Source organism: Hibiscus syriacus, unplaced genomic scaffold (genome assembly GCF_006381635.1).
Source record: "Hibiscus syriacus cultivar Baekdansim isolate YM2019G1 unplaced genomic scaffold, ASM638163v2 tig00012104_pilon, whole genome shotgun sequence".
Classification (NCBI taxonomy): Eukaryota; Viridiplantae; Streptophyta; class Magnoliopsida; order Malvales; family Malvaceae; genus Hibiscus; species Hibiscus syriacus.
The window spans coordinates 311,086-336,043 of NW_024062265.1; the positions used below are offsets into that span (position 1 = coordinate 311,086).

Consider the following 24,958-nt stretch of genomic DNA (forward strand, 5'->3'; position numbering starts at 1 on the left):
TGATAGTGTAGGTACTAAACATGTAGTTTACCCTAAAAATTGATAGCCTGCCCCATATAAAACTGGTGTTGGGAAAAGTCAACTAAAAGGGTAATATTGCCATTTTCTTCCACCTCCCATGCAAGCAACAAACGGTAAACGTGTTATCTATCTGTACGTCCATATTTAAATGGTATCACCAAACAGAGCAAAAACCGGTGAAAAACAAAGAAGAAGAAGCATGAATCTTCCCATTGTCATTTCAGCTTCGATTGCAATTCTCCTTTCCATCGTCTTCTTTCCTCTGCCAAGCTCCGATTGTAACTAAAAACCCAACCTTTTTCCCTTCTTTTTTCTGATTCTTCTCATTTCCCACTCCATTTTTTACCATTCATCAACAGGTTACTCCTTAAAATCCTGATGCATAACCTTCTTTTTTTCTTTTTTTCCCGCAGATTGGCTGCAATGGAGAGCTTCTCTGATTCCATCGACTAAACTAGGTGTTGATATGATAGTTAAAAATGGGGTCATTTTCACCACCGAGGCAGTGACCCTTCTTTTCCTTTTGCCGACTCCATGGCCATTAGTGACGATAGAATCCTTCGTGTTGGAAACTATTCCTCTCTTCAGGTTGTTTATCTTTCTTTTTCCTTTTTCCCATTTAAACCCCATTTATGTATTTGTGTTTTGGATGTGGTTTTTTCTTTGGCTACTGCGGTTATGCTTTCTTCTTTAACAAAATGAGAATTCATTGTGTTATTCTTTGCCGTTATGGCGACTTGAATTCTATTAATGGAGTTTTATTTTGTTTTATTTTATTTCAGGTATTAAGCTTTGAATGCAGTATTTGTCAGGATATGGCACTAAAGAGCTGAATCTTGAAGGAAAGATCGTGGTGCTCGGATTTATTGATTCTCACGTGCACTTGATCTCTGCAGGACTTCAGATTTTGAAATTTCACCTACTGATATTCTTTTCTTTGTGCCATTTCTTTTTCAAATGGCTTCACCTTCACTGAGCTGATATTGTGCACAGTAGAGACTAGAGACCATTCTTGACTGTTTTTAAATCCCGGTTGTAAATGAAGCACGGACACTTGGTATGGGGGGTTGTCCAAGTGTTGGACATGTGCTCAACACAGGCACTTCTCCGGCACGGCATTTGCGAGGGCTGTTGAAAACTAAATGATTGTGGGTGAATTCCTTATCCTTATAGCCAGCATGCAAGCTCGTAGTCGTGCATCACTATTTTGTAGCCAGTTGCTACAAGATAGAACAGATATCCTGGACAGAAACTTTGCTCGATCTTCATACATGGTAGGGTATGGCAACAGGGGATGATAATCAGTCAGTTGAGAACCCTTTAGTTTTATCATAGGTGTCGTTATTACTTATTAGCATGCTGGTATTAAAACTATGGCAGACTAAGAGTTCAGTATTCTTACATGGCATGCCCCTCTAAGTTTCTTCTTTCTCAGACATTAACCATATATAAAAGAAAAGGGATCTCATACGATATCCCTTTCGTTGTCAAACATATCAATCATCTAGATGTTTTCCCAAAACATGCCTATATTTTTTTACTTTTGAGAGGTAGTTTTTTGCTTTTAACGTCCTAGTGAGAGTTTCTGCTTTAGTTTCCTGTTGCAGTTGATATATACTTGAGCAAAATTGAGATTTTCTTGCGTAGGACAGATGGCAGGTGTACAGCTCGAAGGTGTAAATCAGAAAAACGAAGTCGTGAGAAGAGTGAAAGAAGCAGCACGAAGTATCTTCTTTCTCTTCAATTTATGTTTTTTTTTTATGTTTCAATTGTTTCTGGTTAACCGAAAATATTTGTTTTTCGTTCCATTTAATCTGCATTAATGCCAAAAGTAAGCACTTAACCAAATTTCTGAATAGTTTTATGTTTATGCTTTACTTAGTTTATAGGTGCAGAGAGTTAAGAGTTGTCCCTATTTGTTCATTGCTATCCATGACCATGGTCTATGTTGCAACTCTATGTTTTTGTTGAAGTGTCGTGTCTGAAACTCATGTCCAATACATGAAAATAGGGATATGACCACCAAAGATCAGAGGTGAATCTAGGAGGGGGGTAGAAGGGGACATGGTCCCTTCTAAATTGGTAAAATTATGCACACAGTCCCTTTAAAAATTAGAAGTTAGTGGTAAAAAACATTTTGCCCCCCCTTAAAATGATAAAATTATGATTTAGTCCAAAAAGTTGTAAAGGTAGAAGCCAATACAGTGGTAAAATCTGACGATACCGGTGTAGTTATATAATTGAATAAAGTTACTTCCCGTGTTTTTGCTTCTTACATGCTTTTGTCAATATCGTGTAACTTTCTCAATTGCCTTGTTCTTCTTTGTAGATGCCAAAAGGGGTTCATGGATTCTGGGTGGTTGATGGAACAATGATCTTTGGGGAGGGGAACTGCCAGTGGCATCTTGGATAGACGAGGTCACAGCTGATAATCCTGTAAGAAGCTGGAATTTGACTGAGAATATCTATTTATGTCGACATGAGGGTAATTTATATATCGAGCATGGTAATGATATCTTATTTTGCAGGTTTGGCTGACAAGGATGGATGGTCATATGGGCTTGGCTAATTCGGTGGCGCTAAAGTTGGCTGGAGTTACTAATTTAAAAAGATCCGAATGGTGGTACAATTATGAGTACAGCTAATGGAGGTATGTGTATTTAGTTGCTTCTGGTTTCAGGGTTGATATTTCTTGGTGGAAGAAATACAACCGTTCCATAGCTAAACAAAAATTGAAAATATAGTCTAAATCTATGTTGCTCTTACTCTTCAATTTTCTCTAAATAAATGAGCTTGACCGGGTTTTCTCCTTTTTGATTATGATTTCAGAATGAGCATGCCCTGTTGTGGAATTTGGGTTAATTTCCACCAATAACAATTCACCTTGAAAACTATTATCTAGGTGACTAGTGTGAAAACGATTGTACTAAAAATCACCCCAAGATAGATTCCCAGGAAAGAGGAGGGGTCACAATGGTCCCTCTTAAAACTCACTTTCCTTAGACAGAACTACCAAGACAAGTAATTTTAATAGGACAATAATTAACAACAACTATACCCGACAATAGCTATTAAATAGACATAAAAGAGAACACCAAAATATTTCACTAATAGAGGAAATATTACAAAGAGAGAAAGAATACAAATAGCCTTTAAAATAGAAGAAGGCTTATATTTGTGGGATGATTAACTAAGGAGGAGGAGGGCTTTATTTATAACAAAATAATTTCCCCTCCTCCTTATACACAACCAATGTGGGACTTTTGCCAAAAACCAACAAATCTCCACCTTGGCAAATTCCACACACGTCTCTAAGAAAACAATCTTTTAATTTGTAACAATATTGACCAAGTCTAAACAATGTTTAAACTTGACCGCAGTTACCACTTTTGTCAACATATCAGCAGGATTCTCAGTGGTCCGAATCTTTTGGATTATGACTCCACCTTCTTCTAGAATCTCTCGTACAAAGTGATATCGAACATCGATGTGCTTCGTCCTTGCATGGTAAACCTGGTTCTTTGCTAAATGAATAGCACTCTGACTGTCACAGTGCACTTTGATGTGCTTTTGTTCCATTCCCAATTCACCAAGCAACCCTTGAAGCCAAATTGCCTCCTTCACAACCTCTGTAATTGCCATATACTCTGCCTCTGTAGTAGAAAAAGCCACTGTTGACTGTAAGGTGGACTTCCAACTGACTGGTGCCTTTGCAAATGTAAACACATAACCAGTAGTTGATCAACGCTTGTCCAAATCACCTGCATAGTCTGAATCACAATACCCAACTACACACTGACCATCTTGTTTGTCCTGCTGAAAGACCAAACCAACATCTACGGTGTTCAGAATATACCGCAGAATCCATTTCACAGCTTGCCAATGCTCCTTTCCAGGATCATGCATATACCTGCTCACAACCCCAATTGCCTGTGAAATATCGGGTCTCGTACACACCATTGCATACATCAAGCTACCAACAACACTTGCATACGGAACCTTTGACATGTATTCCCATTCTGCATCATCCTTAGGTGACATGGATGCACCAAGCTTGAAATGAGGAGCAAGAGGTGTACTAACTGGTTTTGACATCTCATTTATGCCAAAACGTTTTAGTACCTTCCTCAGATATTCTTTCTGAGACAAACAAAGCCTCCCCAATTTCTTATCCCTTGATATCTCCATGCCTAGAATATTCTTCGCTTCACCAAGATCCTTCATCTCAAACTCCATGTTCAATTGAGTCTTTAGTTTCGCAATTTCTGTCTGACTCCTGGAAGCTATCAGCATATCATCAACATAAAGAAGAAGATATATATAGGATCTATCTTCTAGCTCGCGTAAATACACACAATGATCATATTTGCTTCTTGTGTACTTCTGCCCTATCATAAACTTGTCAAATCGCTTGTACCATTGCCTTGGAGATTGCTTCAATCCGAACAAACGATTTTTCTAATTTGCACACCATCTCTTCTTTTTCAGCAACTTTGAATCCATTTGGCTGAGTCATGTAGATTTCCTCATCCAAGTCTCCATGTAAAAATGCAGTTTTTACATCCATATGAACTAGTTCCAAATCCAACTGCACTACCAAAGCCAACAAAATTCTGATGGAGGAATGTTTTACAACTGGAGAAAATACTTCATTATAATCAACTCCCTCCGTTTGAGCGTAGCCTTTAGCCACCAATCTTGCTTTGTAGCGGATGTTATTCTTGTCAGGAAATCCATCTTTCTTTGTATATACCCACTTGCACCCAATTGCCTTCTTTCCCTTCGGAAGACTAGCTAGTTTCCACGTCTGATTCTTTTGAAGGGATTGCATTTCTTCATTCATGGCGATCATCCACTTTTTATGTTCTGAACTTTGAACTGCTTCATTAAAAGTGGCATGAACGTCATCAATTGCAATTGGTGATGCAAAAGAGACCATATCAGCATAACGAGCAGGTTGTCTAATGGTCCTCTTTCCCTTTCTGAGTGCAATTGATTCATGTTACTGTGGAGGTTCTTGGGTCTGAACCTCTTCTTCATCTGACTCTTCTTCTACCATAGGAGAGTCAACATCAGTTTCTTTACTGGTTGGGACAAATTTGCTTCCTTCAAACTCCACCTGTTTGGGAGTTCCATCTGTCTGCTCAAATTTTTCTGAAGTCACCTTTCTCAACATGGTAGATTCATCAAAGGTAACATCCCTGCTGAAGATTATTTTCTTTGTTTCTGGACACCAAAGACGATAGCCTTTCACACCAGAGGTGATCCCCATAAAGATCACATTCTTTGCTCTTGGATCCAGCTTTGACTCCTTAACATGGTAGTATGCAGTGGAACCAAACACATGTAAGGAATCATAATCTGTAGCAGGTACTCCAAACCATTTCTCTTATGGTGTTTTACCACCAATAGCAGTCGATGGTAAGCGGTTGACAAGGTGACAAGCATAGACCAAAGCCTCAGCCCAAAATTCTTTGCCTAACCCAGCATTAGACAACATACACCGAACCTTCTCCACTAATGTCCGGTTCATACGCTCTGCCACCCCATTCTGTTGTGGTGTACCTCTGACAGTGAAGTGCCTAACAATACCTTCCTCTTCACAGACTTTCAGAAATGGATCATTTTTGTACTCTCCACCATTGTCTGTATGGAGACGTTTGATTTTTCTGCCTGTTTGAGTCTCCATTATCTTTTTCCATTTAAGGAAAAATCATAGCACCTCATCCTTTGTCTTCATTGGATACACCCAAACTCTCCGGGAAAAATCATCAACAAAGGTGACATAATAGTGTGTTCCTCCCAATGAAGTTGTCTTGGAAGGCCCCCATACATCTGAATGAACATAATCCAAAATACCTTTAGTATCATGGATTGATGTTCCAAATTTCACCCTCGTCTTCTTCCCTTTGATGTAATGCTCACAAAAAGCTAATTTGCAAGCTCGAGCACCCTTTAATAATCCTTGATCTATCAGTAATTTCAAGGATTTTTCACCAACATGCCTCAAGCGCATATGCCATAACCTGGTTGCTTCTGACTCTTGTTCATCAGTAGAAGCTGCCACTGCTGCTGTCCCAACAATTGTACTACCCAGAAAGTAATACACATTGTTTCTTTTTCGGATTCACTTCATTATCACCAGTGCACCAGAGATAATCCTCATAATCCCATCTTTTGCCCTCACTTCTAAACCTTTTGACTCTAAGGTTCCCACAGAGATGAGATTTCTCATTAAATCTGGTACATAATGGACACATGTTAAGGTTCTGATTGATCCATCCTGATTCCTCAAGCGAATTAAACCAATCCCAAGTGTGTCAAGAGGGGAATTATTTGCTGTGTAGACAATTCCACCTTTTAGTTCTTTAAAATCAAAGAACCATTCTCTATTGGGGGTCATATGGTGGCTATAAGCTGAATCTAACAGCCATGAACTGGAACAGCTGGTTGATGGCGTAGCAGCGAATGCAAAATCTGAATCTCCATCATCATACTCGACCACATTTGATTCTAAGACAGCCTTCCCCCTTTCAGGTTTGCCTTTATTCTTTAGCCTGAGACATTCTTTCTTCCAGTGCCCTTTTTCTCGACAAAAGGCACATTCATCTTTGCTCAATCTGGACTTTGACTTTGATCTCCCTCTGCTTCCTTTATTCTGACTCTTGGAACGGCCTCTAACAACAAGAGCTTCTGCTTCGACACTTGTGTTTTCTTGTTTGTTTTTCTTTCTCAATTCATAACTATACAAGGCAGTAGTTACTTCACTGAGAGACACATCAACCTTCCCATGAAGTAGAGTAGTTTCAAGATACTCAAACTCATCAGGAAGTGATCCCATCAACATCAGAGCCAGATCTTCGTCTTCAAAAGTCACGTCCATATTCATCAGATCAGTCACCAGCTGATTAAAGCTAGTAATGTGATCATTCATAGTGGTACCTGGTACATAGTTGAAGCGGAACAATCTCTTTTTCATGTAGAGTTTGTTCTGACCGCTTTTCTTCAAAAATTTCTCCTCCAGTGCCTTCCACAATTTACTTGCAGAAGTTTCCTTAGAAAATGCATACTTCTGCTCTCTAGAAAGACACGATCGAATAGTACCACATGTCATTCTATTGATGCTCTTCCATTCTTTCTCCTCAACATCATCTGGTTTCTCTCCTTCAATAGCAATGTCTAGACCCTGCTGAAATAGGGCATCTAGAACCTCGCTTTGCCACATGCAGAAATGACCGGTGCCATCAAAAATCTCCACTGCAAATCTAACATTTGTCACAGCATTTCTTGCCAAAATTGAAGATGAAGAAGCGTCTGCCATTTCTGCTACAAATTCTATTTAATAGCTGCCAATGCGGAATGTCAATTATCCCAAGGAAATTTTTCTGATGTGCAAGATCAGCCTAAGCCGCAACCACAGAGCATACTAAAATAAACCAAGAGCGCTGATACCAATTGTTGTGGAATTTGGGTTAATTTCCACAAATAACAATTCACCTTGAAAACTATTATCTAGGTGACTAGTGTGAAAACGATTGTACTAAAAATCACCCCAAGGTAGATTCCTAGGAAAGAGGAGGGGTCACAATGGTCCCTCTTAAAACCCACTTTCCTTATACAGAACTACCAAGACAAGTAATTTTAATAGGACAATAATTAACAACAACTATACCCGATAATAGCTATTAAATAGACATAAAAGAGAACACCAAAATATTTCACTAATAGAGGAAATATTACAAAGAGAAAAAGAATACAAATAGCCTTTAAAATAGAAGAAGGCTTATATTTGTTGGATGATTAACTAAGGAGGAGGAGGGCTTTATTTATAACAAAAGAATTTCCCCTCCTCCTTATACACAACCAATGTGGGACTTTTGCCAAAAACCAACATGCCCAGCATTTGACCCCGGGCACAGCGGCTAGATTGTTGCATCAGTACAGGTTTTAATTCTTTTTGGCACTCCGTTTATTGTTGTTACTCCAGGTTACAAGTGCTTATCCTTTGCGTGCCATAAGAACAGCAATGAAAAGAATTCCTCCTGGCTGGGGAAATGCTTGGATTCCGTCCGAACGCCTTTCACTGAACGACGCCTTAATCGGGTAAGCAACATTAGAACTACATTTTCTCCGAGTCTTCGATGCGTACTTATTCGTTCTCGACATATAAACGCTTGCTGCATGCTGCTTGTACCATAATCTCTAGGAAGTAACCATACATTCCTTGATAAAAAAAATCATTTGAGCTTTCGAATTGAACTGTTAAAAACTTAAAATCATTGTTCTCAATAGAATTCCTATGCTTCTCTTCGGATTTTGCATTGGCTTTTCATCGAAGCACGTTTACTTTATCATGATTTGCTTCTATCTGCACTGGCTTTAAATTTCTATACCTGGAATTGGTGTTGGATATATATGGATATATGACTGTCACAAGTATGCTTGATTTTTTTCCTATATTTGAGGATCATACCTCCATATCCATGTCCGAAATGTACCGAACACTGACGCGGGTATCGGACATGGGTGCTTTTGAGAAAACGAAATCCCCCGGTCTTCGTTCCAATGCTTTTAGCAGATGCTTTTCCTGGTTTCATCATGACAGGCACACGATTTCAGCTGCTCGGGCATGCTTTCTCGAGAACGAAATGGGATCTCTATCGACCGGAAAGTTCTCTGATTTCGTCGTATTGTCAACCGATTCGTGGGACGACTTTGCTACCGAAGGATCTGCATCGGTTAATGCAACATATCTTGGTGGTGTCCAAGCCTATCCATGAAAGCTTTTGATCTTAAAACTGTCGGACTATATCCCAGAAGGTTCATGTTGTGGACTCTTGGAATAGAAGTCATGTTAGCTTTTCTGATAAAAAATTTTGGGTAAATTATACATTCATAGTTTGGGATGAAATTACAATGTTCAAATATTTAAGGATTAATTTAAAATGAGAGTCATAGTTTGAGGATTTAATTGGAATGTTTAAAAGTTTAAGGACTAATTTGAAATGAGTGTCATAGTTTGGGGATATATGATGCAATTGGCTATTAAAATTTTAATAAGCCAGTGCCTAAAATGAAAGGGTCTCTATAATTCAACGACTAATGTGTAGTTTAACCTATATAAAAATATCTGTTGGATATTTTGCAGATTATATAATTAATTAAGTACAAAAATAAATAAATAAATTTGATTATTAATCACTCTAGACACTCCTGGTTCTCGTCGCCATTAACGAAGCAATGATGAGTTCATCTTGTTCACTAACGATTCTCAATCCTTTTCCTCCTAAATCCTCCAAGATTCATTGAATCACGTCATTATCTCCGCCGTCTTACCTCCGTCTCGTCCGCTGTGGTCGATCCTTTCCGGGCTCTGCTGCTGCTTCCACCGATTTCGACTTCGCCTTGCAAGATGCCCTTGAATCTTCTGGAATCGATACCTCTCACGCTAGAGTACTCCTCCTCCTCCTCCTCCTTTTCTACTGTAAAGAGGAAACTATTGTTTGCATTTCGGAATGTAGTTGGAGAAATGTTAGAATTAGTTTAATCTAATGGATTTTGAGTAGTTTCCCATGGAAATTTCTTTTTAAAACTCAGTTGATTGCTTCTAATCAATGTTAAATGAACTTTATTCATCCTCTATGTCATTGTTTTGGTTTTTTTATCATCTGCCAAGAATTGATAAAGTTACGGCTGACTCTCAATTTGATTAGGAATGGAAACTCTCGATTTGAATGTTATAGTTTTGATTCTTGTGGAGGATAGAGGTTTTGATTTAGGTCTTTATGCCCCACTTAGAGTCACACATATACGAGAACGAACAACATGATAGGTTAAGCTCAATGATGTTTGAATGATATATCAAGTTTGATATAGTTAATTGTTTAAAGTTTATATCTAAAATGTTTTCTTCTGAATGATCTTTGAGCAGGAAGGGCTTCATTCAACAAATTAAAGAATTATCCAATATCGAGAGGGAAACAAGTATTAGTATAAATAGAGGCGTTGATCTCTGGAAAACTGCTCTTTACATAGCAGCGGAGGATGATTCTCTCGTTTCACGTTCTTCTATTCCTTTGCCGGTGGATGCTTTTCTCGAAAGATTGGACGATCTTTCCATGGGCTACTGCTCTCACTATAATTCGTTATACAGGTCGTAACGGGAGAATTTTTTGGAGAGCATAGAGAAATATTTGTATGTCAGAAAGGTATTTGTAAGATTTTTTTTGTTTGCTCATAACTTAATGTCTTACCAAATGGTAAATGCCATTTTCAAGTCTATGGAGCATATAAAGAAAAAATGGATGTCCCTTGTTCCCATATGTAATGAGGTAAGGGGAGATAAGATAGTAGGCTGCCCCTAACACTAGGTTAAGAGCAGTTTCCGTAAAAGACCTCTGAAATGCCTTCCGTGGGACTTGATTCCACGACCTCAAAGTTAAGAACATTATACTCTACCAACTGAGCTGGATGTTTATTTATTAACTGTTCATGTGACCGTCTGTTTTTCTAACTGGTTAATCCAATAACTTCTTCGCAGGGCTTTTGGAGATCTATGACCAAGAACCAAGCAGAGCCACGAGCCCTCTATCTTCACTCTGTATGAAGGACAGCCTTTCTATCTTATCATTTTTTATTTACTTCTGAATGACATACCCTTTTATGTTGAATTTTTTCAGTTAGTTAATCTTTACAGTTTGAGCAGGTTTTGATGCATCGTTCAGGTTCTGCTTTAATGCTTTCGCTCATACACAGTGAGATCATGAAAATGTTTCAAATGTGGGGCCTTTTGGATTTTGATATAGAGATTTCCTTTCCTCGTGATCATGATGGTCTTCCGAGAGCCTATGATAAGTAAAAGAGCAAAGAATCTGATCAGCCCCACATATTGACAGTACAAATGTTATCGGAAGAGGTGATGTTTATACTCTTGACCCTTTGATTTCTTACATTTTTATACATTAAATCTTATCTAAGTGAAATTAAAGAAAAACGGACACTTGATGCTTACAATAAGTTATGACCATTTCTCTGTTTTTCGTTCTTTTTGCTTCTTTTAATTTACTCTCATGCTGGGACAAGTGGAACATGAGTTGAAAACAAGAAACTAATCACCTAAAATGATTGCTAATTGTTTGATTAATTATAACCGTTCTCTTTTGCTGTTCTTTTTCTCCTGTCTCATGAGAAGCTAATGATGCTATTTTAGATTCCAACTACATTCATGTGATGCTATAACGGTTGTAAGTTTTGCCATGTTGCTTCGAGTTTTCATGTTCCATAAAATATCCGTGTCCAATACTTGTATCCAACACATTTGCATATGGATATGATGATATGTTTCCCCAAATATATTTAAAAACTTGGGGGAAAAACTGAGTATAACTATCTCAGACTTAAACCTGTATCTGACACTTACCCCGAGTACAGGAAATGTAAGTAGTTTGGCTTAACCTCCTCCGGTTTATGTTCTTTACAAGAAATACATTGCATTTTCTATGTTCCCCCCCCCCCCGGGTTTTTCTCAAATACTTCCATGATTGCAGGTTTTGAGTAATTTGAAGGCTGCTTTCTGGCCATTTCAACAAGATCATGCTGATAGTTTATTTTTAAGGGCAGCAGATGCAGCTAACTGTGTAGACAGCTTTAATTGAGTTATTTAGTTTGTGAAGTAGCTAATTGAGTTGAGAAAGTCTTCTTTACCTCTATAGTATCTAATTTGGATTAGCGATATATTAAATACCGATGGTAATACTAAAAGAACTAAACTAAATAAAATCTCAGTTTTTTGAGTTTGACAAATTAAATTTTCATAATTTTAATTTTTCAAAAATTGATTAAACAAGGCTTAAACCAAAAAACTACTTAAATTATGTCATTTTTTTGCTTTAAGTACCTAAACTATTTTTTGGTCAAACTAAGTTTTTAAACTATTATGAGGGTATTTGGTCCACGAAATGTAAGATTATCTTTGGAAATAATATCATTGAAACGTAAAATTAGTATGAGAATATAAAATTATAATGTTTGGTTAGAAGAATATAAAGATTATTTGAATGCATATTTTTCTTAATTATCTGTGTGATATATGTTTTTTCTGGAACATTTTGGCCCTCAACATTTCACTTTTGGACAAAAATAAATGAAAATCATCAGTTAACACGCGATTAACGCTCCAAAATATGAGCTTTTTAACCTAAAATTAAACGTTGAGGGCGAAAATGCCTCGGATAAAAAAATAATAAGTAACAAAGTGATTATTCTATCAGATGGTAGGAGTCTTTTTGCCCTAAAATAAAACGTTGAGGGTCAAAAATACTACAAAATGACCATTTTGATAAAAGTTAGGGGCTAATTTTGATATTATGCCTTCTCGAAAAAATTATTTTTTGTTGGTAATGATCATAAAGAACCAAACGCCCTTTAAGTTATAGTTGGTTTGTGCCTATACTACATGAGATTTGAGGATAAAATCCCACATTTTGTTGCCTATTTGTTTGTTTGTGTTTGCTTATCATTTTAACGAACGAACACGAACAAGTTACATTCTTCAACAAATGAACACGAACAATAAATTTTGTCCATTTAATACTTTGTGTTCATTCGATTAAAGTTAAAGGAATGAACATGAATACATCCTCGTTCGTGTTTGTTTACAGACCTAATTATTTTTTCATCGGTTGATCTTTAAAATATTTATAATAATTATACATATATAAAAAAATATTTTATAAATTTTAAAAAAATAATAAAAGGGAGTCTGCTTCTTCAAAAATCTAAGCAAAAGTAAAAGTGAGAATAAAAGTGATTAATTACCTTACTCTTACATTTTAGGAAAGAACAATACTTCAATAAAGAAAGTATTTTTAAATAATTTAGCATATCAAGCTTTAATTTTTTTAATTTTTATTTTTGCATATATACCTTATTTTCCAAAAATTTTGGTAAGATAGCTTCCCCTTAATCTTGTCATTTTTCACTTATATATTATTGTAATTTATTTTCTAAAATCATATAATTGTGATTATATTTATTACTAAATTTTTTGTTAACTATTCTTCAAGATATTCATAATTATAATTTATGTATAAAATTATGGAGAAGCCATTGAATTTTTTAAAAGTGTTATGAGTTCTAGCAAAAGGAAAATGGTTATTCTTGCAAATAAGCAAAGCACAATGCTTTAACCAAAGAGAAGCCATTGAAATTTATATGTATTATTGTAATTTAGTTTCTAAAATCATATATAATTTAGTTTCTAAAATCATATATAATTTATATGTATACAATAATGGAGAAGCCATTGAAATTTTTTAAAGTGTTATGAGTTCTAGCAAAAGGAAAAGGGTTGTTCTTGCAAATAAGCAAAGCATAATGCTTTAACCAAAGAGAAGAGTGAATCTTTAGCATATCAAAGTTTAGCTTTCAATTCAAGTCACTCTTGTTTGTACCTTACTTGCCAAGATTAATGTTAGAAATACATTTTTTTATAAAAAAAAAATCCTATTTATTGTTAGAACAAGAAGTCATCATACACTGCCATCTCATTCATTACTCACAGAACACAAATGGAGATGGAGAAGAAGAGAGAGATTAATCATCCTTTTCATGAGCACCCCTTGGTGTTTGTGGAAGATCAAAGCAATGAAGGTCAGAAATCTTACTGCTCAGCCTGTGGGGATGTGATTTCAGATCCATGCTTTAGTTGTGCACCATGCAATTATCACCTTCATAACAACTGTGCCCTCGCACCCCAGACAATTTCCAGTCACCCTCTCCATCCCCAGCACTCTGGTTTTTCCCTTCGAGAAAGGCCACGTCTTGATAATCGGGTATATGGTTGTGCATTATGCAAGGAGAAACGCAACATGTTCTTTTATGAATGTTATGTTAGTTTATTTTCCCATGTTTGTTTCTTTTCCCTTGACATCAAATGCGCTGATTTGTCTTCTTTATGTAGTAAGGTCAACCAAGAGTCCAAACATGACTTCCACCCACATCCATTGACCTTCATTCCAAGTCCCACGGATGAATTCAAAAGTTTCAACTGCTTTTGGTGTCATCAACCATTAATAGATGCTTTTTACTTTTGTTTTCAATGCCCATCGTTTGTTTTCCATAAAAAATGCTTTGATGAGTTACCTGCTGAAATTCATCACCCTTCCCATCTAATACACTCTCTTTTTCTTGACTCGAATGTGACTGATTCCTTTTGCAAGCTATGCCAAAAGCAACATCCTGGATATTTTTATTATTGTTCTCTTTGTAATTTTAATATCAATATTATATGTGCTTGGCCGAGATCCATTGCTGAAGATAAAAGCCACCATCAACACTCATTCACATTATTTTGGAGAAGAAGTTCATTCATTTGTGATGCATGTAGTACCGAGGGGAACTATATGTCTTACATATGTTCTACATGCAGCATCACAGTCCATAAAGATTGCATTTCACTCCCACGCATTATCAAATTTTCACGACATGATCATTGTCTTTTTCACAAATATTTTCTTCAAACACGAGAGCTTACAAAGCAAGATTGCAAGATTTGTTTCAAAGAAGTGAAGTTTGAGCGTGGGAGTTACTCTTGTGTGAAGTCCGGTTGCAGTTACATCGTTCACGTGAATTGTGCCTTGGAGGATTACAGATTTTACGAGGTGGTTGAGCGAGAAAGCCGATGCGAGGAGCTCTATGGAAGTTCATCTAAGTCTACGCAGCCTTCCATCACTCGCGTTGTTGAGGTGAGTGAAGATGGGGAAGCCACAAAGATTGAACATTTCAGCCATGAAGGTCATTGCATGGTGTTAGCGGACAAGATGGAGGAGGAAACTGATAGAAGATGTGATGGGTGCATGCTACCTGTCTCAACTCTGTTTTATTATTGCTCTGAATCAGAATGCCATTTCTATCTCCACAAAAACTGTGCCGAGCTGCCAAGAGTAAAGCGTCATTGGATTGATCGAGATACTGCCACTCTCAACTCCAGAAGCTTCATGTGGTGTTTCTTGTGCAATCGGCCTTGTAGCGGTTTCTTCTACGAAATGGGAGAACTCTGGGTTTGCTTAAGGTGTGCTGAAGTACCTGACGTGATTGAATTTCAAGGACACGAGCACTTGCTGTTTTATGATTTCAAATGCAGGGAGCGATGCAATGGTTGTGGCGCTTACCCAAGTGAAGAAGGTGCATTCAAATGTGGAAAGTGCAGTTTTACTTTGGATTTCAAATGCTTATCGTTACCACATTCGGTTGTTCACAAAATTGATGAACATCAGCTAAACCTCACCTATCACGATGATAATGATTATTCAAAGCATCTTCGTTGTGATATATGTGAAGGAAAAAGAGACCGGAGCCTCTGGTATTATTGTTGTTCGATCTGTGATACTTCTGCTCATCCCGATTGTATTCTTGGAGAATTTCCATTTCTCAAGGATGGGATCATATTGCCTCCTTATTCTCGTCACGGACATCGTCATGATGTTCGGTTTCATAGGAAGGCTGAGGACTACCCTAACTGCTCCTCATGCGGTCAGCGTTGCCGAAGAGAAATTGTCAAGTGTGCGGAGTCTACGTGCAACTATATTGCTCACTTCAAATGTTGGTGGCCTGGACTCTCAAGGTTTAGAGTAATTCAAAGGATTTCGCATTTCGTTCCTACTGCTTCGAGGGCTGGAAAACTTTCAACCCGAACATCAAAGTAATTTATAAATGAATGTTAATGATTCTCAGTGTTATTATTGTGTGATTATGTTTCAATGTAATGATTCTCAGTGTTATTATTGTGTGATTATGTTTCAATGTAATGATTCCCAGTGTTATTATTGTGTGATTATGTTTGAATGTCAATTTAAGAATATTTCTTACACAGTTTTTATTACACTTTCAACCCGAACATCAAAGTAATTTATAAATGAATGTTAATGATGGGCACAACATACTAAAGGGTAAATTACACATTTAGTACTATACTAAAGGATAAATTACACATTTAGTACTTAAACTATCAATTTTAGTTTGTTTTAGGATATAAACTTATTTTTTTTAAATCATACCTAACGTTTAATTTTTGTTTCATTTTAGTATCACACTGTTAAAAAATTAACTCGTTTAGTACCCAAACTATCAAATTTACTCCGTTTTAGTACCTAAACTTTTAATTTTTTTTTCCAAAAGTTAACGTTAAATTTTGAACGTGATATTAAAATGAAACAAAAACCTAAACTTTAGGTATGGTTTCAAGAAATTAAAAATTTAGGTACTTAAAAAAACTAAAATTGATCTTTTAAATACTAAACGTGTAATCTACACATATATAAAATATATGGATCAAATAATAAACATATATTTATATATCTATAACTCGAATAGAAAGTAGGGGTGAGCAAAACTTGACTCGACTCAAAAAATCAAATTTCTTTTTTTAATTTTGAGTTATTCGAGTCACCTCGAATTATCAATTCGGTTTTCGAGTTCAAGTTGATTTGAAATTTTGAAATTCCAATTTATTCAAAAACTTGAATTAGTATTTTGACTGTTTTACGATTTAGTCATTGATATCATTATTCATTCAATTCCTCATTCATTTTAAGTTCATTTTTTGTCAAATTTGAACCACGTGCTCCTAAATCATCTCATAATACATATGCCTTTTCAATGTTTTTCTTTAAAAATTGTACAAATACCATGTGATAACGTTGTATCATGACACCATGTATTGTGCAGCGATGTGGCCTCGTATAATTTGGTGAATGATCCCATATCTCCTTAGCTGTCTTCTTCTCCTCAATGCTTGACAATACTTCATCTGCTAATGTTAGATGAAAGTTTGCCATAGTATTCCCGTCCATTTTGATCCATTTGTTGTCATCTGTGAAATCTACCGGCCTTTCACTGATAGCTGTCTTTTTTCAGGTTCGATGCTTGTAGAAACAGTGCTTAATTTGCCAATTGCATTGGTCTTTTTTGATTGATTTTGATGAATCTGAATGATTTTTGTTTGTTTGTATGGAAATAAGGATCCCCTTTTGTTCTTTTTCGATGTACATTTCGACTAGTCCCGAATTCGATCTTGAATTTTGTTATGCCTGTGAGCCTTTGATTCAGTTTTTCATCTCAGTAATTGATGTCAAAGTAGTAGTTCATATTCTTATTGATTAAAACTTCTTGCTTGATTTTGATTTCTGGTGCATTAGTTATCGGGTTTTCTTTCAAGTGTGAGTACATTTTGTCTCTGTAAGTTTTTCAGCTTTTTATCTTATGATTCGATTTGCTTTTCCGATTAAATTCCGTTTCTGACGTAATTTCTATTGCATTGTATCCGAGATATTTTGGGGCGTCGAATTTATGTTCGAGAGCGATCGAAAGGAGTCTAAATGGTCGATCGGTGTTTGATCGGTGATAGATATTATTTTAAATAATCATATTTTTACAATAATATTATTTTTCACCTCATAAAATCATAAATAATTAATATATTGAATATTAAAAATATAAAATAATTTTAAATACTCAAATTTATTAATATTTTACTAAATTAAACTCTTTGTATGTTATTATCATGTTTATAATTTTGAGTAAAGTACAAAATATAAGAATAAAAAATGATCATTATAAAAAGAATTCATTAGTTTAAGGGTATTATTGTTCAAAGTGGTGAGAATTATCTAATACCTAAGCCTTTGAAAGTAGACATTCCCACCATTTTAAACCAAAAAGTGCAACTATTGGGAATAGATTGTTTCATGATAATAATCTTTTTCATGAATCAAACGTGAGAATGCAATTCCGTAAAAAGATTATTTCCCTTAGTAATGATCTTTTCCTTGAATCAAATGCTCCTTAAGGTATAGTTGCTTTGTGCCTATATTGCATGAGATTTGAGGATTAAATCCCGCTTTTTTTTAACATTTTCTAATAAATATTTAATAAATATTTAATTTAATGTGAAGTGTCAACATTTTATTGGTCAAAAAATATTTTTTTTTTAAAATAATAGGACTTTAAATGATTAAATATAATAGTTTAAAGACCTAGTTTGACCAAAAAAATAGTTTAAGTGCTTAAGCAAAAAGAATGCATAGTTTGAGTACTTATTTTTTACTTTAGGATTAATACAAAAATAAATGTCTAAACTATAACCTATATTGACTTTTGGCGTCTAAAAAATTTTTCGTTAAAAATAGATATCTAGCGTTTCTAATATTACACTTTTAGATGTATGATCTCGCCGACCATCGTGAAAATCACCGCAAAGGGTCGTCGGTTTTTTGGGTTCCCTTTTTTTTGGCAATTACGAAGGCTCTAGTTTTCATGCTTTACACGACCGCACCATTGAGTTCCTCACCCTGCTTCGATCAAAACCCAACAGGTGGTAACCTTTCGCCATCAAAGGTGGGGGAATGGGAGAGAGGGGGATGACGCGAGAGGTTCGATTTTTTAAATTTTTTTAGCAAAATCAAATTTTTATTTAAAAAATAAAAAATAAATATAACGGTAAGTTTCTAAAAGTGTAACAAAGAAAACATTATATATATATTTTTAACGAAAAAATTTTTAGACACTAAAAGTCAATTTGGGATATAATTTAGGCACTTATTTTTGTATCAAAAGGACTAACTTTTGATAGTTGAATGGTTCAACAAACAACACTATATAGTGTGAAGACATTTTTGTAACTTCTAATAGTCGAGAGATATAATAAAGTAGTACCCTATAATCAAAGAAATTTGTAAAGTACAAATGGTCAAAAACAGTGTGGGATTCTATCCTCAAATCTCATGCAGTATGCCAATTGAAGGCTCAACCCAACTATACCAGAGGGAGATTCGTTTCTGCTTTAAAAGAGTAATGTCACCTTCTGTGCTTCAAGATTGTCACAACGATATGAATGATGTGTGCAGGCCAGTGCCACCTCTCCAGCGCCAAGTTTTTGTTTCCTCTACCCAATACTATCAATGCTGCCCACAATGTCACTTGGGGATCTTTGGCTTCTGCCCAGTGGGGATGGAGTAATTGCCAATTAGTATGGCAACGTATAAGGAAATAATCGTGTAGTTTTAATCAGCGATTTAAATTATAGTTGCGATTGTATTTTCGATCGGGTTGCTTTTATGTAAGCATTTATGATACTAGTCTTCTCTCTAATGGGTTTGTGCCTAGTGCGAGTCGAAAATTAATACGATAACGAATAAACAAGTCCTCATTAACTTGAAATGTTCGCGTTATGTGAACAGGCTTTCCAAAGCATTGTATGGAATGAAAGTCTGTGGAAGTTCTTGATCCAGATGGGGTTCATGAGGGTAATGGTGACAAAATCTTATTTACTATCAGTGACAGATGCGGAATTTTATATTAACGGGCGAATTTAAACATATATAATCTTTTATTCAACGTGTTAATGTTTTGACTTTTGTGTCGATCAGGGGCGGACCTCCATGGAGCCCGGGGTATCCCGGGCAACCCCTCATCCAGGGGTGAACCTCCATAGTGCCCGGGGTATCCCAAGCAACCCCTCCACAAGTGTCACCCCTCAAAAGTCACCCCTGGAGCTCTTGCAACCCCTGACAAAGGCTCTTGGGTCCGCCTCTGGTGTCGATATTGCTTATATGTATAAACTTATCTTTGTCGTGCCAAAAAATTCTTTCATTCAACGTGCTAAAAACTACACGATTACGACACATGATAATACATAATACAGATCATGGAATATCGGATGTTGTCGAAAATATTCCCTTATTCAAAACATTACTAAAGGTGAATATTCGATTGAGTGCAATCGAGTCGAGTCAATATATATTTAAGTTAGTCGAGTTGACAAATCTTATTTTGTGATTCAAACTTTATTTGAATATTTTTTCCGAGTCAAATTTAGTTTATAAAATTCGAGTCGAGTCAAGTTATTCGATTTTTTATTTAAATTTAATTGTAAATATTTATATTATTATGATACTAATTGATTTAAATTTAAACGGCTTTAAATAACCATATATGATATATGATATATATATATATTCCTTCATATTTTTTCATATGTGATATATATATAACCTGCAAAATCAAGAGACTCGAAAGATATTCTTTTTATTTTTTTATTATAGAGTTTTTAAACCCTTTTTTTCCTCATCAGACGCTCCTCAAATATTTATAATAATTATTTATTTATTAAAATATGTTTTATATATTTTGAAGGGAAAAACAAGAGAATGGTTATTTAAAGATCTTCGGTCATAGCAAAAGCAAAAGCAAAAGCTAAAGAGATTACCTTACCCTTACAATTAAGTAAAGCACATGACTTTAACAAAGAAAATATTCTTCAAGTAATTTAGCATACCAACCTTTCAATTTTCCTTTTCTTATAGTCCTTACTTGTTATGAAATTTGGTGAGACTTATTAACCACATATCAAATCTTATAACTAATCACTTACATCCCATCAAAAAAGAGTTAACTGTATTATGTGTCTCCAAAACTATAACTTTCATTTTAAATTGATCCTTAAACTTTAAAATATTCCAATTTTATCCCTAAATTATGACTCTCATTCTAAATTAGTCCTTACACTTTCGAACGTTCTAATTTTCTAAATTAAGTTTGAGGACTAATTTAGAACGATAATCATAGTTTAGTGATAAAATTAGAACATTTAAAATTTTAGGGACGAGTTTAAAATATGATCCTTTGAGTATATGTGATGCAATTACCTCAAAAAATATTCTTTCACTTATACGTTACAATCTCGTAATTTATTTTAAAACAAACATTTTTATTTTAAAATTTTAATTTTTTAACTTCTTAAATCTCTAATTATATTTCAAAAAAAGTCTTAATACGAAAATAAGTGTTTAAACTATAACGCTTTTCAAGAATAGGTGCCTAGACTATTTTTCGATACATCCAGATGTTTAACTTTATAAATGCTACTATTTTAGGCCCGTCGACTATAACGGCCGTTCTAAAACCCCATTAAGTGATACATGTTACAATTTTAAAATTTTATTTTTCTTAAAAAATAAAAATATTGTTAAAAATTAAAAAAAAAACAACAACCCGCGTGCGATCCCCCTGCTGGTTGGAGTAAATGGGACTAAAATAAAAAAATTTAAGAGTTTGAGTTTTTTTTGCTATTTTAGGAAAAATTTGAGGCTTTTTCAGAAATTAAATATTTTTAATATTTTTTAAATTACTAGATTGTGACAATTGTCACTTAACGAGCTTTTTTAACGGCTTTTAGAACCGAGACACCTAAAGTGGCAACGTTTTTAATGTTAGACACTTGGATAAGTCGAAAAATAAATTAACCACCTATTCGGGAGAAGCGCATATGAAGACTGCATATGAGAACTGTTTAACTATGTATTTATTTATTTATTTATACATGCATTGCATTGCATTTCATCTTTATTTTTAATTTTCTAAATGTCGGAGGTCTTCCACGGAAACTGCTCTCAACCTGGTGTTGGGGGCAGCCTACTACCCTACCTCCCCCTAACTCCCATTGCATATGGGAATAGGGTTTTGTTGTTGTTGTTGTAATTGTTTTTTATATATAAATTTTTTTAAAAAAACTTAATATCAATTGTTTTTTTTGGTATAAAACCTTCAAAAAAAATGGAGTAAATAAATTAAATAGATATTTTTATTTTTTTACTAAGGGTTTTTTAAACCCTTAAACCTTGCAAATAAGCAAAGAACAATGCTTTAACCAAAGAGAGGAGTGAACTTTTAAGATGCTTTAACCAAAGTTTATCTTTCAGTTCAAGTCACTCTGGTTTGTACCTTACTTGCTAGCATTAATGTTAAAATGCTTTATTCTTTCTTTCTTTTCTTTCATTGCTTTTTTGCAAGAAATTCTTAGTTTTAATGTTAAAATGATTGCTAATTGTTTGATTTATTAAAACCTTTCTCTTTTGCTATTCTTTTTATCCTATGTCTCATGAGAAGCTAATGATGCTATTTTAGATCCCAACTACATTCATGTGATGCCATAACTGTCATAAGTTTTGCCATTTTGCTTCATGTCCCATGCAATATCATTGTCCAATACTTTTCCAACACATAGATCCCTGTATGAGCTACCCTCTTTTAACCCAAACATTACCATTAGACTATTTGATTTCTCGAAGTCTCCGTGTCCTATACCTTTGTTCGACATATCTAGACATGATCTTAAGCCATGTCACGTCTCAATTATTTCAGAATCGGTTCGAATAATCTGTCTTCTCTATTTACGAGATTCGAAACCGAGACCTTGCTTAATTAGCACAAAGTTTCTTACTAAACTATGCTTAATGGATGGTATGGCTTGCAAAATGGAATCATAACATTAGTGGCGTTATTAAGGGATTATTCTTATAATTATTCCTTTTTATTTTGGGAAAATTAAAGTAAAACAAAACAAAAATAAAAAAAAACAATATTATTTCATGAATTTGATTTATATTTGAATTAAGAATTATTAATAAAAATATATTTTATACAGTACTAAAATTATCACTTTTGTTCTATTTTAGTACCTAAACTTTCAATTTTTTCAAAATCATACCTAACGTTTACTTTTTGTTTTATTTTCGTACCCCGCCGTTAAAAATTTAGGTACTAAAATGAAACAAAAAGTTATCGACGGGTACTAAAATGAAACAAAAAGTAAACATTAGGTATGGTTTTGAAAAAGTTGAAAGTTTAGGTATTAAAACGGAATAAAAGTGATAGTTTATGTACTAAACATGTAGTTTACCCTAAAAAATTGATAGCCTGCCCCATATAAAACTTGGGTTGGGAAAAGTCAACTAAAAGGGTAATATTGCCATTTTCTTCCATCTCCCATGCAAGCAACAAACGGTAAACGTGTTGTCTATCTGTACGCCCATATTTAAATGATATCACCAAACAGAGCAAAAACCGGTGAAAAACAAAGAAGAAGCATGAATCTTCCCATTGTCATTTCAGCTTCGATTGCCATTCTCCTTTCCATCGTCTTCTTCCCTCTGCCAAGCTCCAATTGTAACTAAAAACCCAACCTTTTTCCCTTCTTTTTTCTGATTCTTCTCATTTCCCACTTCCTTTTTTACCATTCATCAACGGGTTACTCCTTAAAATCCTGATGCATAACCTTCTTTTTTTCCCGCAGATTGGCTGCAATGGAGAGCTTTTCTGATTCCATCGACTAAACTAGGTGCTGATTTGATAGTTAAAAAAGGGGTCATTTTCACCAGCGACCCTTCTTTTCCTTTTGCCGATTCCATGGCCATTCGTGAAGGTAGAATCCTTCGTGTTGGAAACTATTCCTCACTTCAGGTTGTTTATCTTTCTTTTTCCTTTTTCCCATTTAAACCCCATTTATGTTTTTTTGTTTTGGATGTGGTTTTTTCTTTGGCTACTGCGGTTATGCTTTCTTCTTTAACAAAATGAGAATTCATTGTATTATTCTTTGCCGTTATGGCGACTTGAATTCTATTAATGGAGTTTTATTTTGTTTTATTTTATTTCACGTATTAAGCTTTGAATGCAGGATTTGTCAGGATATGGCACTAAAGAGCTGAATCTTAAAGGAAAGATCGTGGTGCCCGGATTTATTGATTCTCACGTGCACTTGATCTCTGCAGGACTTCAGATTTTGAAATTTCACCTACTGATATTCTTTTCTTTGTGCCATTTTTTTTTCAAATGGCTTCACCTTCACTGAGCTGATATTGTGCACAGTAGAGACTAGAGATCATTCTTGACTGTTTTTAAATCCCGGTTGTAAATGAAGCACGGACACTTGGTATTGGGGGTTGTCCAAGTGTTGGACATGTGCTCAACACAGGCACTTCTCCGGCACGGCATTTGCGACGGCTGTCGAAAACTAAATGATTGTGGGTGAATTCCTTATCCTTATAGCCAGCATGCAAGCTCGTAGTCGTGCATCACTTTTTTGTAGCCAGTTGCTACTAGATAGAACAGATATCCTGGACAGAAACTTTGCTCGATCTTCATACATGATAGGGTATGGCAACATGGGATGATAATCAGTCAGTTGAGAACCCTTTAGTTTTATCATAGGTGTCGTTATTACTTATTAGCATGCTGGTGTTAAAACTATGACAGACTAAGATTTCAGTATTCTTACATGGCATTCCCTATAAGTTTCTTTATGAATGCCTATCTTTCACAAGCATTAACCATAGATAAAAGAAAAGGAATCTCATGCGATATCCCTTTCGTTGTCAAACATATCAATCATCTAGAAGTTTTCCCAAAACATGCCTATATTTTTACTTTTGAGAGGTAGTTTTTTTGCTTTTAACGTCCTAGTAAGGTAGTTTTATGTTTATGCTTTACTTAGTTTATAGGTGCGGAGGGTTAGGTGTTGTCCCTATTTGTTCATTGCTATCCATGACCATGGTCTATGTTGCAACTCTATGTTTTTGTTGAAGTGTCGTGTCTGAAACTCATGTCCAATACATGAAAATAGGGATATGACCACCAAAGATCAGAGGTGAAATTATGCACACAGTCCCTTTAAAAATTAGAAGTTAGTGGTCAAAAACATTTTGTCCCCCCTTAAAATGATAAAATTATGATTTAGTCCAAAAAGTTGTAAAGGTAGAAGCCAATACAGTGGTAAAATCTGACGATACCGGTGTAGTTATGTAATTGAATAAAGTTACTTCCCGTGTTTTTGCTTCTTACATGCTTTTGTCAATATCGTGTAACTTTCTCAATTGCCTTGTTCTTCTGAATAATTGTAGATGCCAAAAGGGGTTCATGGATACTGGGTGGTTGATGGAACAATGATCTTTGGGGAGGGGAACTGCCAGTGGCATCTTGGATAGACGAGGTCACAGCTGATAATCCTATAAGAAGCTGGAATTTGACTGAGAATATCTATTTATGTCAACATGAGGGTAATTTATATATCGAGCATGGTAATGATATCTTATTTTGCAGGTTTGGC

The 24,958-nt window shown here is 35.2% G+C and overlaps 1 protein-coding gene, 1 long non-coding RNA gene and 1 pseudogene across 3 annotated transcripts; all 3 read left to right on the forward strand.

The window, feature by feature from the left end:
- The first annotated feature begins 220 nt into the window (after positions 1-220).
- On the forward strand, positions 221-8,826 carry LOC120205059 (annotated as a pseudogene).
- A 1,262-nt stretch (positions 8,827-10,088) lies between these two features.
- On the forward strand, positions 10,089-11,698 carry LOC120205038. 2 transcript variants are annotated; one of them, XR_005523999.1, is made up of 4 exons: positions 10,089-10,229; positions 10,562-10,621; positions 10,727-10,936; positions 11,568-11,698. It is a non-coding gene; the product is annotated as an uncharacterized LOC120205038 (long non-coding RNA). The 2 variants fall into 2 exon arrangements; XR_005523998.1 differs by lacking the exon at positions 11,568-11,698 and having other exon boundaries at positions 10,727-11,171.
- A 1,891-nt stretch (positions 11,699-13,589) lies between these two features.
- On the forward strand, positions 13,590-15,725 carry LOC120205060. The gene is made up of 2 exons (XM_039205004.1): positions 13,590-14,251; positions 14,450-15,725. Exons 1-2 carry the CDS (start codon positions 13,590-13,592, stop codon positions 15,723-15,725), a joined length of 1,938 nt encoding a protein of 645 aa, XP_039060935.1.
- Positions 15,726-24,958: the final 9,233 nt, after the last annotated feature.

Bases quoted from the DNA above. Each gene is read 5' to 3' on its own strand.
- LOC120205060 (XM_039205004.1), top strand. From the start codon at position 13,590: ATGGAGATGGAGAAGAAGAGAGAGATTAATCATCCTTTTCATGAGCAC. The intron at 14,252-14,449 runs GCAACATCCTGG...TTCTACATGCAG, and splicing joins TTTTGCAAGCTATGCCAAAA to CATCACAGTCCATAAAGATT.